This window comes from Nanorana parkeri, unplaced genomic scaffold, assembly GCF_000935625.1.
Source record: "Nanorana parkeri isolate BGI_ZX_2015 unplaced genomic scaffold, ASM93562v1 scaffold1380, whole genome shotgun sequence".
NCBI classification, from domain to species: Eukaryota; Metazoa; Chordata; class Amphibia; order Anura; family Dicroglossidae; genus Nanorana; species Nanorana parkeri.
Window position 1 is genome coordinate 39143 of NW_017307648.1, and position 17887 is coordinate 57029.

At 47.1% G+C, this 17887-nt stretch overlaps 2 protein-coding genes across 2 annotated transcripts in view; both read left to right on the forward strand.

Moving 5' to 3' along the window:
• LOC108797990 (oocyte zinc finger protein XlCOF6.1-like) overlaps positions 1-3624 on the forward strand; it is a 9215-nt gene extending 5591 nt beyond the window's left edge. Inside the window, exons 3-6 of the mRNA XM_018569683.1 lie at positions 2264-2365; positions 2549-2638; positions 3155-3355; positions 3577-3624. Coding sequence (XP_018425185.1) covers positions 2264-2365; positions 2549-2638; positions 3155-3355; positions 3577-3624 — 441 coding nt within the window. The remainder of the gene's footprint in view (positions 1-2263; positions 2366-2548; positions 2639-3154; positions 3356-3576) is intronic.
• Positions 3625-3704: 80 nt separating this feature from the next.
• The window catches only part of LOC108797991 (gastrula zinc finger protein XlCGF57.1-like), a 23480-nt gene continuing 9297 nt past the window's right edge, over positions 3705-17887 (forward strand). The window contains exons 1-2 of the mRNA XM_018569684.1: positions 3705-3906; positions 15227-15497. Coding sequence (XP_018425186.1) covers positions 3787-3906; positions 15227-15497 — 391 coding nt within the window. The 5' untranslated portion in view covers positions 3705-3786. The remainder of the gene's footprint in view (positions 3907-15226; positions 15498-17887) is intronic.

Consider the following 17887-nt stretch of genomic DNA (forward strand, 5'->3'; position numbering starts at 1 on the left):
AATTTCCCCCCCCCCCATATCAGTCATAAACCCCCCACCATGTGTATGTGAGGAGCCTTCATGACACATACACACCGTCCACCATATTGGAAGCCCGGGCCTCACCATACACTGGGTTCCTCGGTTTGAATCCCAACCAGGACACCATCTCCATGGAGATTGCATGACATCCCCCCCCCCATTGCTTGTGTGGTTTCCTCTCACACTCCAAAGACACGCTGGTCGGATAATTGACTCCTAAGCTATCCGTAATATGTGTGTTTATGTACGTGAGATGGGACATTAGATTGTCAGCTCCGCGGGCGGGCGGGGAGTGATGTCCACGTACAGTGTGTAAGGAGCCGTATGAATGTCTGTAATCACTAATAGCGAAACACATACGATAGACCGCAGTATTTATATTCAACACACGGCGGTGATCTTGCTCGCTCGCACAGACAGGAAGTGATGTAGCAGCATAAACAGGAAGTCCTGGGTGAGGGGTGAGGTGGGACTAACGAGAGAGGAGAAATTGCTGGAAGCGGCCGCAGAGGAGGTAAGAAGATGTTATTTTATATTTACACCCGGTAACCCCTCCCCCCCCATCAAGTTTTATTTGGTTCCCCCATATCCACTATGATGCCTTTCACCTCCATCAGAAATATATATAGACGATAGATACATCCTAAATATAGAGCCATTTATCCAACTGTCCATCCAGAGCCGCCATTTATAGACCGGATACATCCTAAATATAGAGCCATTTATCCAACTGTCCATCCAGAGCCGCCATTTATAGACCGGATACATCCTAAATATAGAGCCATTTATCCAACTGTCCATCCAGAGCCGCCATTTATAGACCGGATACATCCTAAATATAGAGCCATTTATCCAACTGTCCATCCAGAGCCGCCATTTATAGACCGGATACATCCTAAATATAGAGCCATTTATCCAACTGTCCATCCAGAGCCGCCATTTATAGACCGGATACATCCTAAATATAGAGCCATTTATCCAACTGTCCATCCAGAGCCGCCATTTATAGACCGGATACATCCTAAATATAGAGCCATTTATCCAACTGTCCATCCAGAGCCGCCATTTATAGACCGGATACATCCTAAATATAGAGCCATTTATCCAACTGTCCATCCAGAGCCGCCATTTATAGACCGGATACATCCTAAATATAGAGCCATTTATCCAACTGTCCATCCAGAGCCGCCATTTATAGACCGGATACATCCTAAATATAGAGCCATTTATCCAACTGTCCATCCAGAGCCGCCATTTATAGACCGGATACATCCTAAATATAGAGCCATTTATCCAACTGTCCATCCAGAGCCGCCATTTATAGACCGGATACATCCTAAATATAGAGCCATTTATCCAACTGTCCATCCAGAGCCGCCATTTATAGACCGGATACATCCTAAATATAGAGCCATTTATCCAACTGTCCATCCAGAGCCGCCATTTATAGACCGGATACATCCTAAATATAGAGCCATTTATCCAACTGTCCATCCAGAGCCGCCATTTATAGACCGGATACATCCTAAATATAGAGCCATTTATCCAACTGTCCATCCAGAGCCGCCATTTATAGACCGGATACATCCTAAATATAGAGCCATTTATCCAACTGTCCATCCAGAGCCGCCATTTATAGACCGGATACATCCTAAATATAGAGCCATTTATCCAACTGTCCATCCAGAGCCGCCATTTATAGACCGGATACATCCTAAATATAGAGCCATTTATCCAACTGTCCATCCAGAGCCGCCATTTATAGACCGGATACATCCTAAATATAGAGCCATTTATCCAACTGTCCATCCAGAGCCGCCATTTATAGACCGGATACATCCTAAATATAGAGCCATTTATCCAACTGTCCATCCAGAGCCGCCATTTATAGACCGGATACATCCTAAATATAGAGCCATTTATCCAACTGTCCATCCAGAGCCGCCATTTATAGACCGGATACATCCTAAATATAGAGCCATTTATCCAACTGTCCATCCAGAGCCGCCATTTATAGACCGGATACATCCAAGTCACAAAATCTGCATTGTGTCCCCCTGACCCCGGCACTCTGTACAGGGAATGGACTCTTCCTGGAGTAGTTCATGTTCTAGGGAGATCGGAGATATATTCCAAGTAAATAAAAAGTAATTTATTCAGGAGGAACATTTCTAAAAGTAAGAATTTAGCAGACTTGATTTCTTTCTGACCTTTGACCAGCATTATGTTATGTTGGTGACAGGGTCTCTTTAACTTTCCTCTGCTGGTAAGCACTGCAGTGAAATCAGAGACTTCTATGGATCACATGATCACATCAACAAGGATGGACGATGACCCGAGTCACGTGACTGAGAGGATATTGGACCTCACCCTGGAGATCATCTACCTGCTGACCGGAGAGGTGAGGAGGATTCAGGGAGGTCACATGACGTCACTCTTATCTCTATTCATAACACGCAGACCTGACCGGAGAGGTGAGGAGGATTCTGGGAGGTCACATGACATTACTTTTGCTCTTTCAAAACAGAGTTTTCCTCCGGTGAAGTCTGGTGACTGTATAACCATCACAGTGCCTTCACCTCACTCCATGAAGCCCGAGAGGAACAATGAGAAGAAGGTTCTAGAAGTCATCAAGAAGATGATGGAGCTGATGACGGGAGAGGTGAGCGGTGCCGGGAATTCTGGGACATGATCCGGGAACAGACAAGGGGCGTGTCTGGGTGGTGACTGTATCATTGTGTGTGTCAGGTTCCTATAAGGCATCGGGATAATTCCATGGAGGAGCATCTAGAAGGACCCCGGGATCTCTACAAGGACGTCGTGATGGAGAATGAGCCGCCCCTCACATCACCGGGTAAGAGGAGAGAGCAGTACGGAGGCTCCGCCTACATCCCCCATCATCTGATACACACATAGAAACAATGTATTCAGTCAGTGTGTGTGTTTCCTACAGATGGATCCAGTAAGAGGAACCCACCAGAGAGATGTCCCCGTCCTCTGTATTCCCGGGATCCCACCCAGGAAGATCACAACTACTCACATAAGGTGAAATAGAGAAATAATAGGAGATACTTCCATATGCCTGATCATTATCTATGTAGTTACATCTGATCTCATTGTTCTCAATATTCAGGGTATAAACCAGAGTGATTGTGATGATGATGTTAAAGAAGAGATAAAAGAGGAGGAGGAGGTTGGTGTGATGGAGAAGTTTTCAGAAGAACACAAAGACCCTTTCAATGTCGTCATGATAGAACCATCCCGTGAAACAAACCCACCAGAGAGAAGTCTCCTTCCTCTTGATTCCCAGAGGATGACACCAGGTCACATTCAGGTACTTACACTGGTTAAACAAAAACATTTCATGAATACAGAGCTGCATTCCTTTTATATCTCTCCGGAGTTCAGCTTTATGAGATGTTTTCTATTATTTTGGGGTTTAGGGTGACGAGAATCTGTTCTCAAGTTCATTGTGCGGGAATTTTTTGGCTGAAAACAAAGAACTTCTCACACCCCAGAGAATTCCCACTGGTGTGCACCCCTATTTCTGTTCAGAGTGCGGTAAAATTTTCACATGCCAAAGAAGTCTTCATGTACACATAAGAACCCACACAGGTGAGCGTCCTTTTTCTTGTTCAGTGTGCGGGAAATGTTTTACTCAGAAAGCAGTCCTTAATAAGCACCAGACAGTTCACACCGGCGAGCGTCCTTATTCATGTTCCGAGTGTGGGAAAAGTTTCTCCCAGAAACAACAAGTTCGTACACATGAGAGAATTCACACAGGTGAGCGTCCTTATTTGTGTACAGAGTGCGGGAAAGCATTCATTGACAAAGGATCCCTTGGTAGACACCATAAAATTCACACAGGGGAACGGCCTTATTTATGTACAGATTGCGGGAAGTGTTTCACTGTAAAAGAAAGGCTTCTTAGACACCAGAAACTTCACACGCGTGAGCAGAATCTTTCATAATCAGAGCAGATCTTTAACTCAGAAAGTAGACCTTGTTAAGCACCAGAGAACTTACACTCCCGAGCATTCTTTCTCATGTTGAGAGCACGGGAAAGTTTCATTCAGAAAGTAAGTCTTGTTCCACACTAGAGGACCCAAACCGATGAGCGACTTGTTAAGAGTGCGGGAAGTGTAAATCTCTGGAAGGAAGCCTTGTAAATCACCTCAGAATTCACACAGATGAGCTACCTTTTTCATATTTAGCGTGTGGGAAAAGCTTTGCAGGTAAAATAAGTCTAACCAGATGTCAGAGAGAATGGACCTGCTGACTCCTTGGATGGATTTTAGCAGGTGGAACTGTTCAATCCATGGAAGAACTGGAGGATAAGAAATAATTTTTAAAGGGGTACATCCGAATAAATTTGGTATTTTTATTCGTAGGTGAATGTTGTTGGGTCGAGTCTTCTCTTGGCATCATCTGTCTTGGAGAATCTGATGGTGTGGCAAGAAATCTTTTTATAACCTTGTCAGTAATTCGTAGATTTATACAATAATGTGTGGACTTTAAAATTTGCTTCATCAGTTTTCAGGTTGTTTTTCATTCTTTTATTTTGCCATAGTTTTAAATATTAAGCAAATTGGTAGTGGGCGGAGTCACATGTATCTGAAGCGCTGTATGTAGAAAATATAACTTGCAACGTTCAATCAATAAAAGGTTTATACACAATGTGCGGGAAATGTGCTAATTAATTTTTCTGTCACAAGGACGGCTGTCAATGGTGAGGATTTCATTGAACAGAAGACTGTGGTGGGTTAGTTAGGGTTGCCACCCATCCGGGATTCCCCCAGGCAGTCCTGTTTTTGAGTCTTGTGTCCAGTTGTCAGGCCAGCTGACAAACAGACACAAGACACTAAGTGCCGGCACTTTAGATTTTTTGACAGATTGGGCTGCCTGAAGTCCGCGGCAAAGCCGCGGGCGCCTGTAAACAGACACCGGCCCGCACATCTCCTCCAGCTCCTTCCTGACAGCACACGGCCTGCCTCCGGACCCCTGGTGAGACCACAACACTTCCCGCACATCCTTCTTAAAGCCAGTGTAGCCCTTCTGAGACTTAGCACAGCCCAACTGCGACCCCGCATAGCCGACCTGAGACCCCACACACCCATCTGAGAGCTGAGCACTCTCTGTAGGCGCTGTTCTCTAATACGGTGGGCGTGCTTGGCAGATCATTTATATATATATATTTAATTAAATGAAAACATTTGTATAAACCGTGCGTAAGAGGAGGACACCCAGGAACAGTCCCAGCAAGTTTGTAAAACATCTTTTTAGCAAGCCAGCAAACACACAGTTTGACAACTTCCTGTCCACAGTGGGAATTGGCACTGTGAATCGATCTCCCACTAGAAAGTGCCTCATCTTAGCCGATCTATTGTGAACTTAGAGTTGGGCCTCCTGGGCACTTTGCACATGTTCCTTGACCAGAGGACCTTCATGATGACCTTGACCTTTTATGTTTTTTTTCTTGCAACTGGGTGACATATTCTAGATGTTGAAGAAGCAACCCGTAGAGTCTCCCCCCATACATCAACTTAAAGGGTGAGAACCCGTGGAAACTTGAGGTACCTCCCGAAGGGCAAACAGTCCCAAACCCTACCATATTTCTCTACCACTCTCTTAAGTATGGCCTTTAAGGTCTTATTAAAGTGTTTGTCCAAGCCATCTGTCTGTGGATGGTAGACCGCGTGTAGCTGCTTAATCTGGAACACCTTGCCCACATCTGCCATGAATGGAGTGGCCTGGTCTGTAAGTACATTTATATATATATATTTAATTAAATGAAAACATTTGTATAAACCGTGCGTAAGAGGAGGACACCCAGGAACAGTCCCAGCAAGTTTGTAAAACATCTTTTTAGCAAGCCAGCAAACACACAGTTTGACAACTTCCTGTCCACAGTGGGAATTGGCACTGTGAATCGATCTCCCACTAGAAAGTGCCTCATCTTAGCCGATCTATTGTGAACTTAGAGTTGGGCCTCCTGGGCACTTTGCACATGTTCCTTGACCAGAGGACCTTCATGATGACCTTGACCTTTTATGTTTTTTTTCTTGCAACTGGGTGACATATTCTAGATGTTGAAGAAGCAACCCGTAGAGTCTCCCCCCATACATCAACTTAAAGGGTGAGAACCCGTGGAAACTTGAGGTACCTCCCGAAGGGCAAACAGTCCCAAACCCTACCATATTTCTCTACCACTCTCTTAAGTATGGCCTTTAAGGTCTTATTAAAGTGTTTGTCCAAGCCATCTGTCTGTGGATGGTAGACCGCGTGTAGCTGCTTAATCTGGAACACCTTGCCCACATCTGCCATGAATGGAGTGGCCTGGTCTGTAAGTATCTGCTTGGGAAAACCAGCCTTCGAAAACCATCTGGAACATCTCTCGGGCAATCGCGCTGGATGAGATTTTCAGCAAGGGAATGGCTTCAGGGCATCGGGCGGCATAGTCGATGATTGCCAATATGTAGAAGTGACCTCCGGCCGACTGCCATGGAGCTGTTCCATAGCCATGGATATAGTAGGTCCACTGGTAATCGATTTCATTGAGGTTTTCTACAAGGGAATGGCTTCAGGGCATCGGGCGGCATAGTCAATGATTGCCAATACGTAGAAGTGACCTCCGGCCGACTGCCATGGAGCTGTTCCATAGCCATGGATATACCGTGTTTCCCCGAAAGTAAGACCTACCACCGAAAATAAGACCTAGCGCTATCTTCAGGGATTTCAGTAATAGAAGACCTACCACCGAAAATAAGACCTAGTTCGGCGGTAGGGGGGCGCACATGTACATGCGTCCAAGCAGCCAGCAAGGGGTCTGTTGGAGTGTAGCAAGGAGTGTTAAAAACGCTGGAAAACTACGTTTCCCAGCGGGCCCGGCGGCATGGCCAGTGGGGTCAAAGCTGAGGCGAGGGAGTTTGTGATTGGCTCCCTGGACGGCATTACAGAGCTCCAGACAAGCTGCAGCCAGGTACCGTACTGTACAGTGTCTTTTTGGTTAAAGGAGAAGTAGGGGGTTAAGGCTTTTCCCCTTAGTTCTCCTTGGGGTAACGGGAGGACACAAACTAGCGTCCTCCCGTCACCCTAGGCTCAGTATATAGGGAGCTACAGCTCGCAGTATACTGAGACGCCTCAGCCACGACTTAGACGACGGGATCCGCCCAGCTGCGTGAGTGACAGCTGGCTCCGCCTATCTAGAGGCAGAGCCAGCTGTACCCGCCCCTCCCCCGTCCGTTCCGCCAGTCAGGCAGATCGGAGCGGGGAGCCGGGAATCCAGCCCCTCCCCCTGTCACGGCAGAGAGCCGTGACAGGATCGGGAGGTGAGTGAACGCCGGTATGTGTTCGCTCACCTCCCGATCTACTGAGCCGACCTGTGACAGTCTCATTGTCACAGGTCGGCTAGAACTATGAGGTGAGTGAAAAGCCCCTCCCCCTCATAGTTCTCCTTTAATGTCAAAACAAATGGCAAACGCACTCATCAATTCGTTACCAGCTTTACAGCAAGGTGCACACGGAAGGTGCGCCTTGCTGTAAAGCTGGTGACGAATTGATGAGTGCGTTTGCCATTTGTTTTGCTTGACTGATTTGGTGCAGTGACGCATGAGGGGTCTCGGCTGCCGTTGTGATGTGCGGGGGTCCCTACCTGTACCTTTTAAGGGAGGCTGGGCTTCCTCCTGACAAACCTGCACCCAATTTAATCTTTTTGCCCCCATGTGCTCCAAGATGGAGACTCTCACAGTTTAGAGTTAGGACCGCACTATATAGAGGTGCCTTGGCGCGGCTGTGCGGCTTTCACATATTCTGCAGAAGACGTGCATCCAAACCTCTGCTTTTAACCTTAGCGGTTAGAAAGGTTTTTTGCATGCCGGCTGGTGAGTGACTGTGCCTGGAAACGTTCTGCGATTAATTTTTGGTTAATGGGGCCCTCTTACTCCTGTCCGGACCCCCCAAGTGACCTGTACCGTAGGCATTGTATTATCGTACTTGCTTTCATGGTAGATTTAAACAGAATTATACTGTATTCTGACCCCCCAGACAAGATGAGCGCCACGAGAAAGAGCTATTCCGTCGAGTACAAGAAAAGAATTGTAGAAGAATCATGCGGCAAGAATCTTACAGCTTACTGCCGAGAGAAGAAGTTGGATCTCCGATTGGTCCGAAAATGGCGAGCAGACTACAATGCCCTCAGTCAACAGGTGGACGTGGGAAAAGCTAAGAAGCGCAAGTGTGGATCAGGTCGGCAAACGTTATTTCCACATTTGGAAGACATCACTTGTGAATGGATTGCTGACAGGAGGGCCAAGGCTTTGGTTGTGCGCAGGGCTGATATTCAAGCGTTTGCCCTTGCGATGGCGCCAAAGATGGATATATCCTCAGAGGAATTCCGAGCGTCACGACATTGGCTGGATAACTTCCTTCGGCGGTATGAACTCTCTCTAAGACGATCAACAACATTGTTCAAGGTGGAAGATGGGCCAAGGATCTCAAACAACAATTAATCAGAGGCAGGGGCGTAACTAGAAATCACAGGGCCCCCCTTAGCAACATTTTGTATGGGGCCCTGTGATTTCTAGTTACGCCCACCTGATAACCCAAAAAGCCCACCTAAGGGTGACCCTGCAGAGCCCACCATAGACTCTCTATGGCGGGCTCTGCAGGGTCTCAGGTGGGCGGTCAAGCACTCTTACCTGTCAGCCCTGATCCTCTGTCCGCCTCCTTCTCCTCCACGATCGACTCCTCCGTCACTGGGCCCCGCCTCCTCGATCGCCGGGCCCCGCCCCATCGATCGCCGGGCCCCGCCTCCTCGATCACTGCCGATGACGGGCCCCGCCACCTCCTGCGAAGCTGCTGGTTGTCACCAACTCAGCAGCGGCTGTGAGAAGGAACGGAGCGTTCCTCCTCACAGCCGATCGTGGAGGAGAAGGAGGCGGACAGAGGATCAGGGCTGACAGGTAAGAGGGCTTGACCGCCCGTCTGAGACCCTGCAGAGCCTACCGAGTCTACGGTGGACTCTGCAGGGTCACCCTTAGGTGGGCTGTTTGGGTTATCAGGTGGGCGTAACTAGAAATCACAGGGGCCCCATACAAAATTTTGCTGGGGTCAATAGTTCTAAAGGAATTGGAGTCGCAAGAAAATCAAGCGAGAATTCGGGATTTGGAGAGTTATGACCATGTTCCAGAAGAAGATGACATGACTGTATTTGAATAAATGTACGGTATATTTTTGTACATGAATACATGTGGACTGTTGTACATGAAAAACTTTGAAGTGTTGTACATGAAAAACGTTGGATTGTTGTACATGAGAAACCTCAATCAAATCGATTGCCTGGGACCTGTCCCATAGCCATGGATATAGTAGGTCCACTGGTAATCGATTTGATTGAGGTTTTTCTGCATGGGAATGGCTTTAGGGTATCGGGGGACATAATCCATAATTAAAGGAGTGACCTTAAGCCAACTTTACCAGTGGACCTACTACATCCATGGCTATCTCTTGAAATGGAATCTCAATAATGGGTAAAGGTACCAAAGGGCTCTGGAAGTTTAGCAAAAAACTTGGGTTGCTTTACTCCCGGAGATCCGCTTTTATTACATTACACTTGTGTATATGGGACCCAGTCCGTCAACCGCATCGGTAACCGGCTCTGGAAGTTTGTCCCCAGAGAAGTTAGCCGGCGGGTGGGACAAAAGCTACAATATCCCCTAACCTCAGCTTTTAGTCCCGGCCAGTAAATCTGGTCGCTGATACGAGCGTCCGTTTTCTCAGTTCCATGTGTTCCCCTAAAATGTCATTAGGGCCAGGTCAAGAACTTTCCATCTGTAATGTTAAGGCACCACCAATTGTTCTGCCGAGAGAAGCAAGATGACCCTTGGCCCTCTTGGAAGCTGGTTTCCCGGGGCTTGCTAGAACTTATTTCCAAGGAGTTGAGGTTGGGCTTTGCTGCCCTTGGCGAAGGGGTGATTGGCTGGCTCCAACAAACTTTCTACAACCATGTATGATCTGCTGTCTTGGGGTCCCCATAGCTCACCCAACCATGAAGGTCATCTGGCAGGGACCCTAGCTGCCGGTCCAACAGGACCCGCTCCACCATTGGGGGTTGAGACAACGCCTCTATCTTCAGACATTTCTTGACCAGCTGTACCAGATCATGCATTTGGGCCCTGGGATGCCGGTTTGGACGATACCTCCAGTGGTGTATTTTTTGTGCCCAAACAGCCGTAGTGATGACCACCAGGTTGGCCAAGATTTCTGCCTTCAAATGTTTATAGTTTTGCACATCAGCAGGCGGGAGATCAAGGCAGGCCTTTTGAAGGTTCCCAGCGAGACAAGGAGCAATGAGGCCATCCCACTGGTCTTGGAGCCAGCCCTCTCCTTCCCGTCCTTTCAAAGCTAGTAAGGAATGCCTCCACGTAATCAATTGGCGTCAGCTTCTGCCCTCGTGGTTACCTGGTTGCTATTGGCAACAGACACTTGCTCTCCTCTTTCAAAGAGCTGCTGTACTGCTTCCTGCAACGCCGCCTACTGAGTTTACACAGAGCCTCCAGCTGCACTGCCTGGGACTGTTGAACCGGTATCAGAAGAGCCGAAATCTGTTTCTGGGGGGGCCGGGAATTCCTCATGGCAAGCCTGGCATTGCGTATTAGCCGGGGTCAGCTGCTTCATTGCATCTCCTGTGGATTTCAGAGCCTGTGCAGAATCAACCCATGACATACAACAGGACTGTCCAGGTGAATCCGGGACAGCTGGCAACCCTAGCGCCCATGGAGGTTCTACAAAGCCTCCGGGGTCCAAGACCCAGAACCGGACTTATTGAGATTTACTGAGATTCACAATATCATCAGCCAGTTCCTCACAACGCACTGGGTTCCTCCGTGTGATTCTCAACCAAAGTTACCATCTGCATGGAGTTTGCATGTACTCCCCGTGCTCGTGTGATTTCCTCCCACACTCCAAAGACACGCTGGCAGGATAATCGACTCCTAAATTATCCGTAGTATGTGTGTTTATGTATGAGATGTGAGATGGGACATTAGATTGTCAGCTCCTTGGGGGCGGGGACTGATGTCCACGTACAGTGTGTAAGGAGCCGTATGAATGTCTGTAATCACTAATAGCGAAACACATACGATAGACCGCAGTATTTATATTCAACACACGGCGGTGATCTCACAAGGATCACACAGACAGGAAGTGATGTAAGGTACAGACAGGAAGTGATGTAGTAGTATAAAGAGGCAGTTCCAGGCGAGAAGCGATCAGGGAGGAAGTAGAGAGGAGACATTGCTGGAACTGGCAGCAGAGGAGGTATGTCGGAAAATTATTCAGGCCGGTCACGGTCATCTATACATATTGTAACACGGGCATACCGGAGGCCATTTTGTTCTTTCTATTCTATCAGTATATAAGGTGAATCGGAGTTTATGGTTTCAAGACAAAAGGGGTCTTCATCAGCCATTCTCAGACCCTTCAGTACGGATTTCCAGGTTATACATTTTGGGGGGAGTCATCCGCAAGATAAGGACTGAGATCCCAGTCACCTCCGTATCCAGTGCGTCCCGGCACGATTCGGATCTATTTTGTCCATTCGCACTGCACTCGGAGCGGAGGGCATTCCGGTGTGGGCGAAGGGGTGTGTCTGTGGTGCCATTGACATCACGTCCCCTCCCGCCCCACGACTCGGCTTGATCTCTGCGGTCCAGTGCGTTCTGGCCGCGGATTGTGCCGGAACGCACCGGATATGGTGTGACTGGGCCCCCCCCCCCCAGGAAAGGTACCAGGCTGAGATAGACTGTAAGATGAATGGAGATGTCTCGGGCATTCTGCGTTCTGGCCACGAATTGTGCCGGAACGCACCGGATATGGTGTGACTGGCCCCCCCGGGAAAGGTACCAGGCTGAGATTGAATGCAGATGTCTCGGGCTTTACAAAGGACTATTCACCATGTTTGTTTCTTCTTTCTGATCTTTTCAACATATAAAAAAGTTCATGTTGAAAGTTACACGGTACATAGGATTCTTATTGTATCCAATCATTTCAATGGTATTAATATTATTGTATAAGATATCGAAATATTTGCTCAATTAAGTAATTTTATTACATTTTGGCTTCCCGGCCAATCAGCATCGAGCAAGGAACAACAACCAGGACGGAATTTAACCATCTTGATTTCTTTCTGAGCTTTTGTCCTGAATTATTTTTACATGGTGACAGGGTCTCTTCAAAAGGAGAACTATGGGGTCAGTGCTTTTCCCCATAGTTTTCCTAAGGGCCACGGTATACTAGCGTCCTCCCGTGACCCTAAGCTCAGTATATAGGGAGCTACAGCTCGCGGCATACTGAGACCGCGGCAGCCGGAGCGGATCACGACATCACTGTCCAGATCCACCCAGCTGCGTGATTGACAGCTATCTAGAGGAGGAGCCAGCTGTACCCTCCCCCGTCCTTTCCTCCAGTCAGCAGTGGAGGATCGGACAGGGGAGGGGGGAATCCCTGCAGGGAGCCGTGATTGATTGACAGTCACGGCTCTCTGCACGGATAGATCGAGAAGTGAGCGAGCGACGGCATGTGTTCGCTCACTTCCCGATCTACTGAGCCGACCTGTGACAGTTTCATTGTCACAGGTCGGCTAGAACTATGAGGAGGAGTGAAAATCACTCGCCTCATAGTTCTCCTTTAACGTTCGTCTCGTTCTTATTTTTTTTAAGCACTGCAGTGAAATCGGAGTCTTCTGTGGATCACATGACCACATCAGCGAGGATGGACAGGGACCCGAGTCACATGACTGAGAGGATATTAAACTTCACCCTGGAGATCATCTACCTGCTGAACGGAGCGGTGAGGAGGATTCCGGGAGGTCACATGATGTCTCGCATTACTGATAAAATACAAAGCTAACTGAAGAGGTCACATGACAATAGTTTTGCTTTTTCAAAACAGAGTTTTCCTCTGCTGAAGTCTGGCGACCGTTTAATCATCACAGTGCCTTCACCTCACTCCATGAAACCCAAGAGGAACATGGACAAAAAAATTGTGGAGGTCGCCAAAAAGATCATTGATCTGCTGACGGGAGAGGTGAGCGGTGCCGGGGATTCTGGGACATGATCCAGGAACAGACAAGGGATGTGTCTGGGTGGTGACTGTATCATTGTGTGTGTCAGGTTCCTATAAGGTGTCAGGATGTCTCTGTCTATCTCTCCATGGAGGAGTGGGAGTATCTAGAAGGACACCGGGATCTCTACAAGGACGTGGTGATGGAGAATGCCCCGCCCCTCACATCACCGGGTAAGAGGAGAGAGCAGTACGGAGGCTCCACCTAGATCCCCCATCATCTGATACACACATAGAGACAATGTATTCAGTCAGTGTGTGTGTTTCCTACAGATGGATCCAGTAAGAGGAACCCACCAGAGAGATGTCCCCGTCCTCTGTATTCCCGGGACTCCACCCAGGAACATCTCACCATCTCACATAAGGTGAAATAGAGAAATAATTAGTAATAGCCGATACTTACATTATAACCTCTTCATTATCTATGTAGTTACATCTGATCTCATTGTTCTCAATATTCAGGGTATAAACCAGAGTGAGTGTGATAATGATGTTAAAGAAGAGATTAAAGAGGAGGAGGAGGAGGTTGGTGTGATGGAGGAGTTCTCAAAAGCGCATAAGGAGCCCTTTAAGAACATAATAATGGGGCAATTCAATGACACAAACCCACCAGAGAGATGTCCCCGTCCTCTGTATTCCCGGGATTCCACACAGGAAGGTCACACCATCCCTCATCATGGTCAGGTAGGTGGCACTCGGTGTATAGAAAGAGGACTGACTCTGAACTTTGAAGAGGATACCGGGTCACTTCCTCTGCTTACATATATAAAACACGTGTGATGATGAATACAGAGCCGCATTCCTTTGTGTTTTTTATATCTCCCAGGAGTTCAGCTTTATGAGATGTTTTCTATTATTTTGGGGTTTAGGGTGAAGAACGGAACAATATAAAAGCTGAGGTTAAAGAGGAAGAAGTGGAGACGTATGTGGGGGGTGACCGGCCGTCCACGGAGGAGGTCGGGATGATGATGAAAAGTGATCAGGATGACATTTCTCTACCGATCAACACAAGTAAGTAACAGACACTATGGAGGGAACAGGTCACAGTTCTATGTCACTTCTGAGTAGAAGGTGTGACGTTTAAGGGATCATGTTGGAGAATTATCAGATCTTCACATCATCAGATAAGATGAGACTGAATTATAAATGGTGGACCATCAAAGTCGGGAAGAAGATTCCCCAGAAGAAGTCATCTCCCCTATTGTAGGATGAAGGGGTCGTGCTCCATTACATTGGTTGTCCATCTCCATTCCTCAATATAACGTCATGTGACCAACAAATGAGGAGGAGATACTGTACACCATATGAAGGTCCATCTCCATCCCTCCATAGCGGTCATGAATGAACAGTACAATGGTCTCCAGAGGGTCAGAGGTGTTTTGGGGGTTTTGTCTCCTTTATCTGGTTGGTTTTCATATTTTGGGGTTGCAATTGGACCCAATTCCATGCCAGAGCTCTGTGATGACTTCTAGAACCAACATACATGACTCTGATTACTGACGTGTGTAATAATTTCTCTCCAGCAGATGGATGTGATGTCAGGAATACCTCGGAGAGACATCTTATATTATCTGCCGATTGTAAGTCAGAAGATAATGTCATCATACAGGATTCTCCAGGAGTGAATCCAAACACACAAAATATACATCACAGACCTCACTGCTCGGAGACATCAATGGATCCCTCTGATCAGGGTGAACCTTCTGATCATTCACATACTATGATTGGAAATATCCATTTAGGATCTCACACTGCAAGAGATCCATCTAATCCCAATGTAGTGTCAAGTTCAGTGTGCGGGAAATCTTTCACCAAATACAAAAACCTTCCTAAACATCAGAGATGTCAAACAGGTGAGAAGCCTTATTTCTGTTCAGTGTGCGGGAAAAGTTATGCACATGAAATCACTCTTCGTGTACACCAGAGAAGTCACAACGGAGAGCGCCCCTATTCCTGTTTAGAGTGCGGTAAAAGTTTCAGTTGCCAAGGAAGTCTTCTTGTACACATACGAATTCACACGGGTGAGCGTCCTTACTCATGCTCAGAGTGCGGGAAATCTTTCACTCAGAAAGTGGTACTTGCTAAGCACCAGATAGTTCACACAGGTGAGCGTCCTTATTCCTGTTCTGAGTGCGGGAAAACTTTCTCTCAGAAACAACAAGTTGATAAACATAAGAGACTTCACACAGGTGAGCGTCCCTATTCGTGTACAGAGTGCGAGAAAACCTTCATTGACAAAGCAGCCCTTGGTAGACACCAGAGAATTCATGCAGGGGTGCGGGCTTATTCATGTACAGTGTGCGGAAAAAGTTTCTTTGAAAAAGAAAGACTTGTTATACACCAGAAATTTCACACAGGTGATCGGCCTTATTCATGTCCAGACTGCGGCAAATCTTTCGTTCAGAAATTTGACCTTGCTAAGCACCAGAGAACTCACACTCGTGAGCGTTCTTTTTCAAGTTGAGAGCACGGGAAACTTTAATTTAGAAAGGAAGCTTTGTTCGACACCAGAGAACCCAAACCGGTGAATTAATTTATTCATAGTGCGGGAAGTGTTTCACTCGGGTATGAAGCCTTGTTAGTCACTGCAGGACTCACACAGATAGGTTTCCTTTTTTCATGGTCAGAGTGTGGGAAAGGTTTTGCGTGTGTCAGAACTGCCGACCTGCGCCTTATGTGTAAATTTACTAGGAAGAGACATGCCATATGAAAATCGAGGAGTCCGGTATATACAGGAAATATCATTTTATAACCTTGTCTGTAATTCCTAGATTTATACAATGAATGTGTGGACTTTGCTGCATGAGTTTTCAGGTTGTTTATCATTCTTTTATTTTGCTATAATTATAAATATTAAACCGCGGGTATGAATGATGGAAGTGGGCGGAGTCACCTGGATCTGAAGCGCTGTATGTAGCAAATGTAACGTGCAAAGTTCAACCAATAAAACGTTTGTACACATGTGCGGGAAATGTGCCATTTGATTTTTCAGTCACGAGGACGGCGGTCCATGTAGAGCAGGGTGTCCAAACTCCGGCCCTCCAGCTGTAGTGGAACTACAAATCCCATGAGGCATTGCAAGATTCTCACAGACATGTAAAGGCACGATTGAGGCCACGCATGCGCAAAGAGCCAACCGCGAGAATCGCCAGGTAAGATGAGGACCGATGAATGGAGGTTCTACACAGACTCTGGAATCCATGACCATGAACAGGACCTACTGAAGTTCTCAGACAAGCTTGTTTTCTCCATATCAGTCACAGAACCCTACATCATGTGTATGTGAGGAGCCTAGATGACACATACACACCGTCCACCATATTGGCAACCAGTGACTCAATATATATATTGTGAGGGGATAGACTCAGGGTAGAGGATACCAGGTAAGATGAGGACCAAGGAATGGAGGTTCTACAAAGACTCTGGGGTCCAGAACCATGAACAGGACCTACTGAGGTTGTCAGACAAGTTTGTTTTCTCCATATCAGTCATAAACCCCCCACCATGTGTATGTGAGGAGCCTAGAAGACACATACACACCGTCCACCATATTGACAGTGCCTCAATACTGCTTTTCCTGAGGAAATACTAACAGACCAAGCCACTCCATTCACGTGGAGGGTTATGGCGGATGTGTGCAATCCAAGTTATGGATTTATATAAATATTGTGTGTTTGGCCGCAATCTGCACCAGGTCAGCACCTGCTGGGGATCCTAAACTATCACCAACCAAGGAGGACACCCGTTCCTGGTCTCTCCAGGTTTTCAACAAGTTCATGTGGTAGATCTGATACAGCTTCCTCCTGCCTGGTTGATGGACTTTATAAGTCCCTTTCCCCACCTGAGCCACAATCTCAAATGGGCCTTGCCAGCTGGCCAGAAACTTCTAGTGGGAATCAGCACTGTGGCTCGATCTCCCACTTCAATGTGCCTCACTAAACGTTGTGCCCTCTGGGCACTTTGCATCTGTTCCTTGATCAGCGGACCTTATGGTGACCTTGGCCTTTTTGATTCTTTTCTTGCATATGGGTGACATATTCCAGAAGACTCTTATGATGAAAAGCCTAATTTTTCTTTTACCAGGTTAAGCAAGTCTCAGGGTCATACATCAATCCAAGGGTGAAAGCTTGAGGAAGCTCCCGAATGGAAGTAGTCCCAATCCTTCTCTACCGTTCTTTTAAGCCTGGCCTCTAAGGTCTTATTAAAGCGTTTGACCAAGCCCTCTGTCTGTGGGTGGTAGACAGGTGTGCGTAGCTGCTTAATCTGGAACAGCTTGCACACATCTGCCATAACTCCACTCGCTTGGCCTACAAGACTCTGCTCTCTCGTGGTTCTCCTCCTACCTATCTAAGTGCTCTTTTATTGTCACCTACAAATCTTCATCCTCTTTCTGTAGGGGTCCCCCAAGGCTCTGTTCTTGGACCCCTTCTCTTCTCCATCTACACCTCCTCCCTTGGTCAGTTAATAACCTCACATGTCTTCCAATACCATCTCTATGCCGATGACACTGAAATATATCTTTCTACTCCACAACTCCCCCCCTCAGTGTCCTTGCGTGTCACTAATCTACTAACTGGCATATCCGACTGGATGTCGCAACATTTCTTAAAACTCAATCTATCAAAAACTGAGCTCATGATATTTCCCCCCGCCCCTGTGCACCTTCCCCCAACATAACATTTCGTTTGAGATTGATAATACAACTATCCAACCCTCACCCCATGCCAAGGTCCTAGGTGTCATCCTT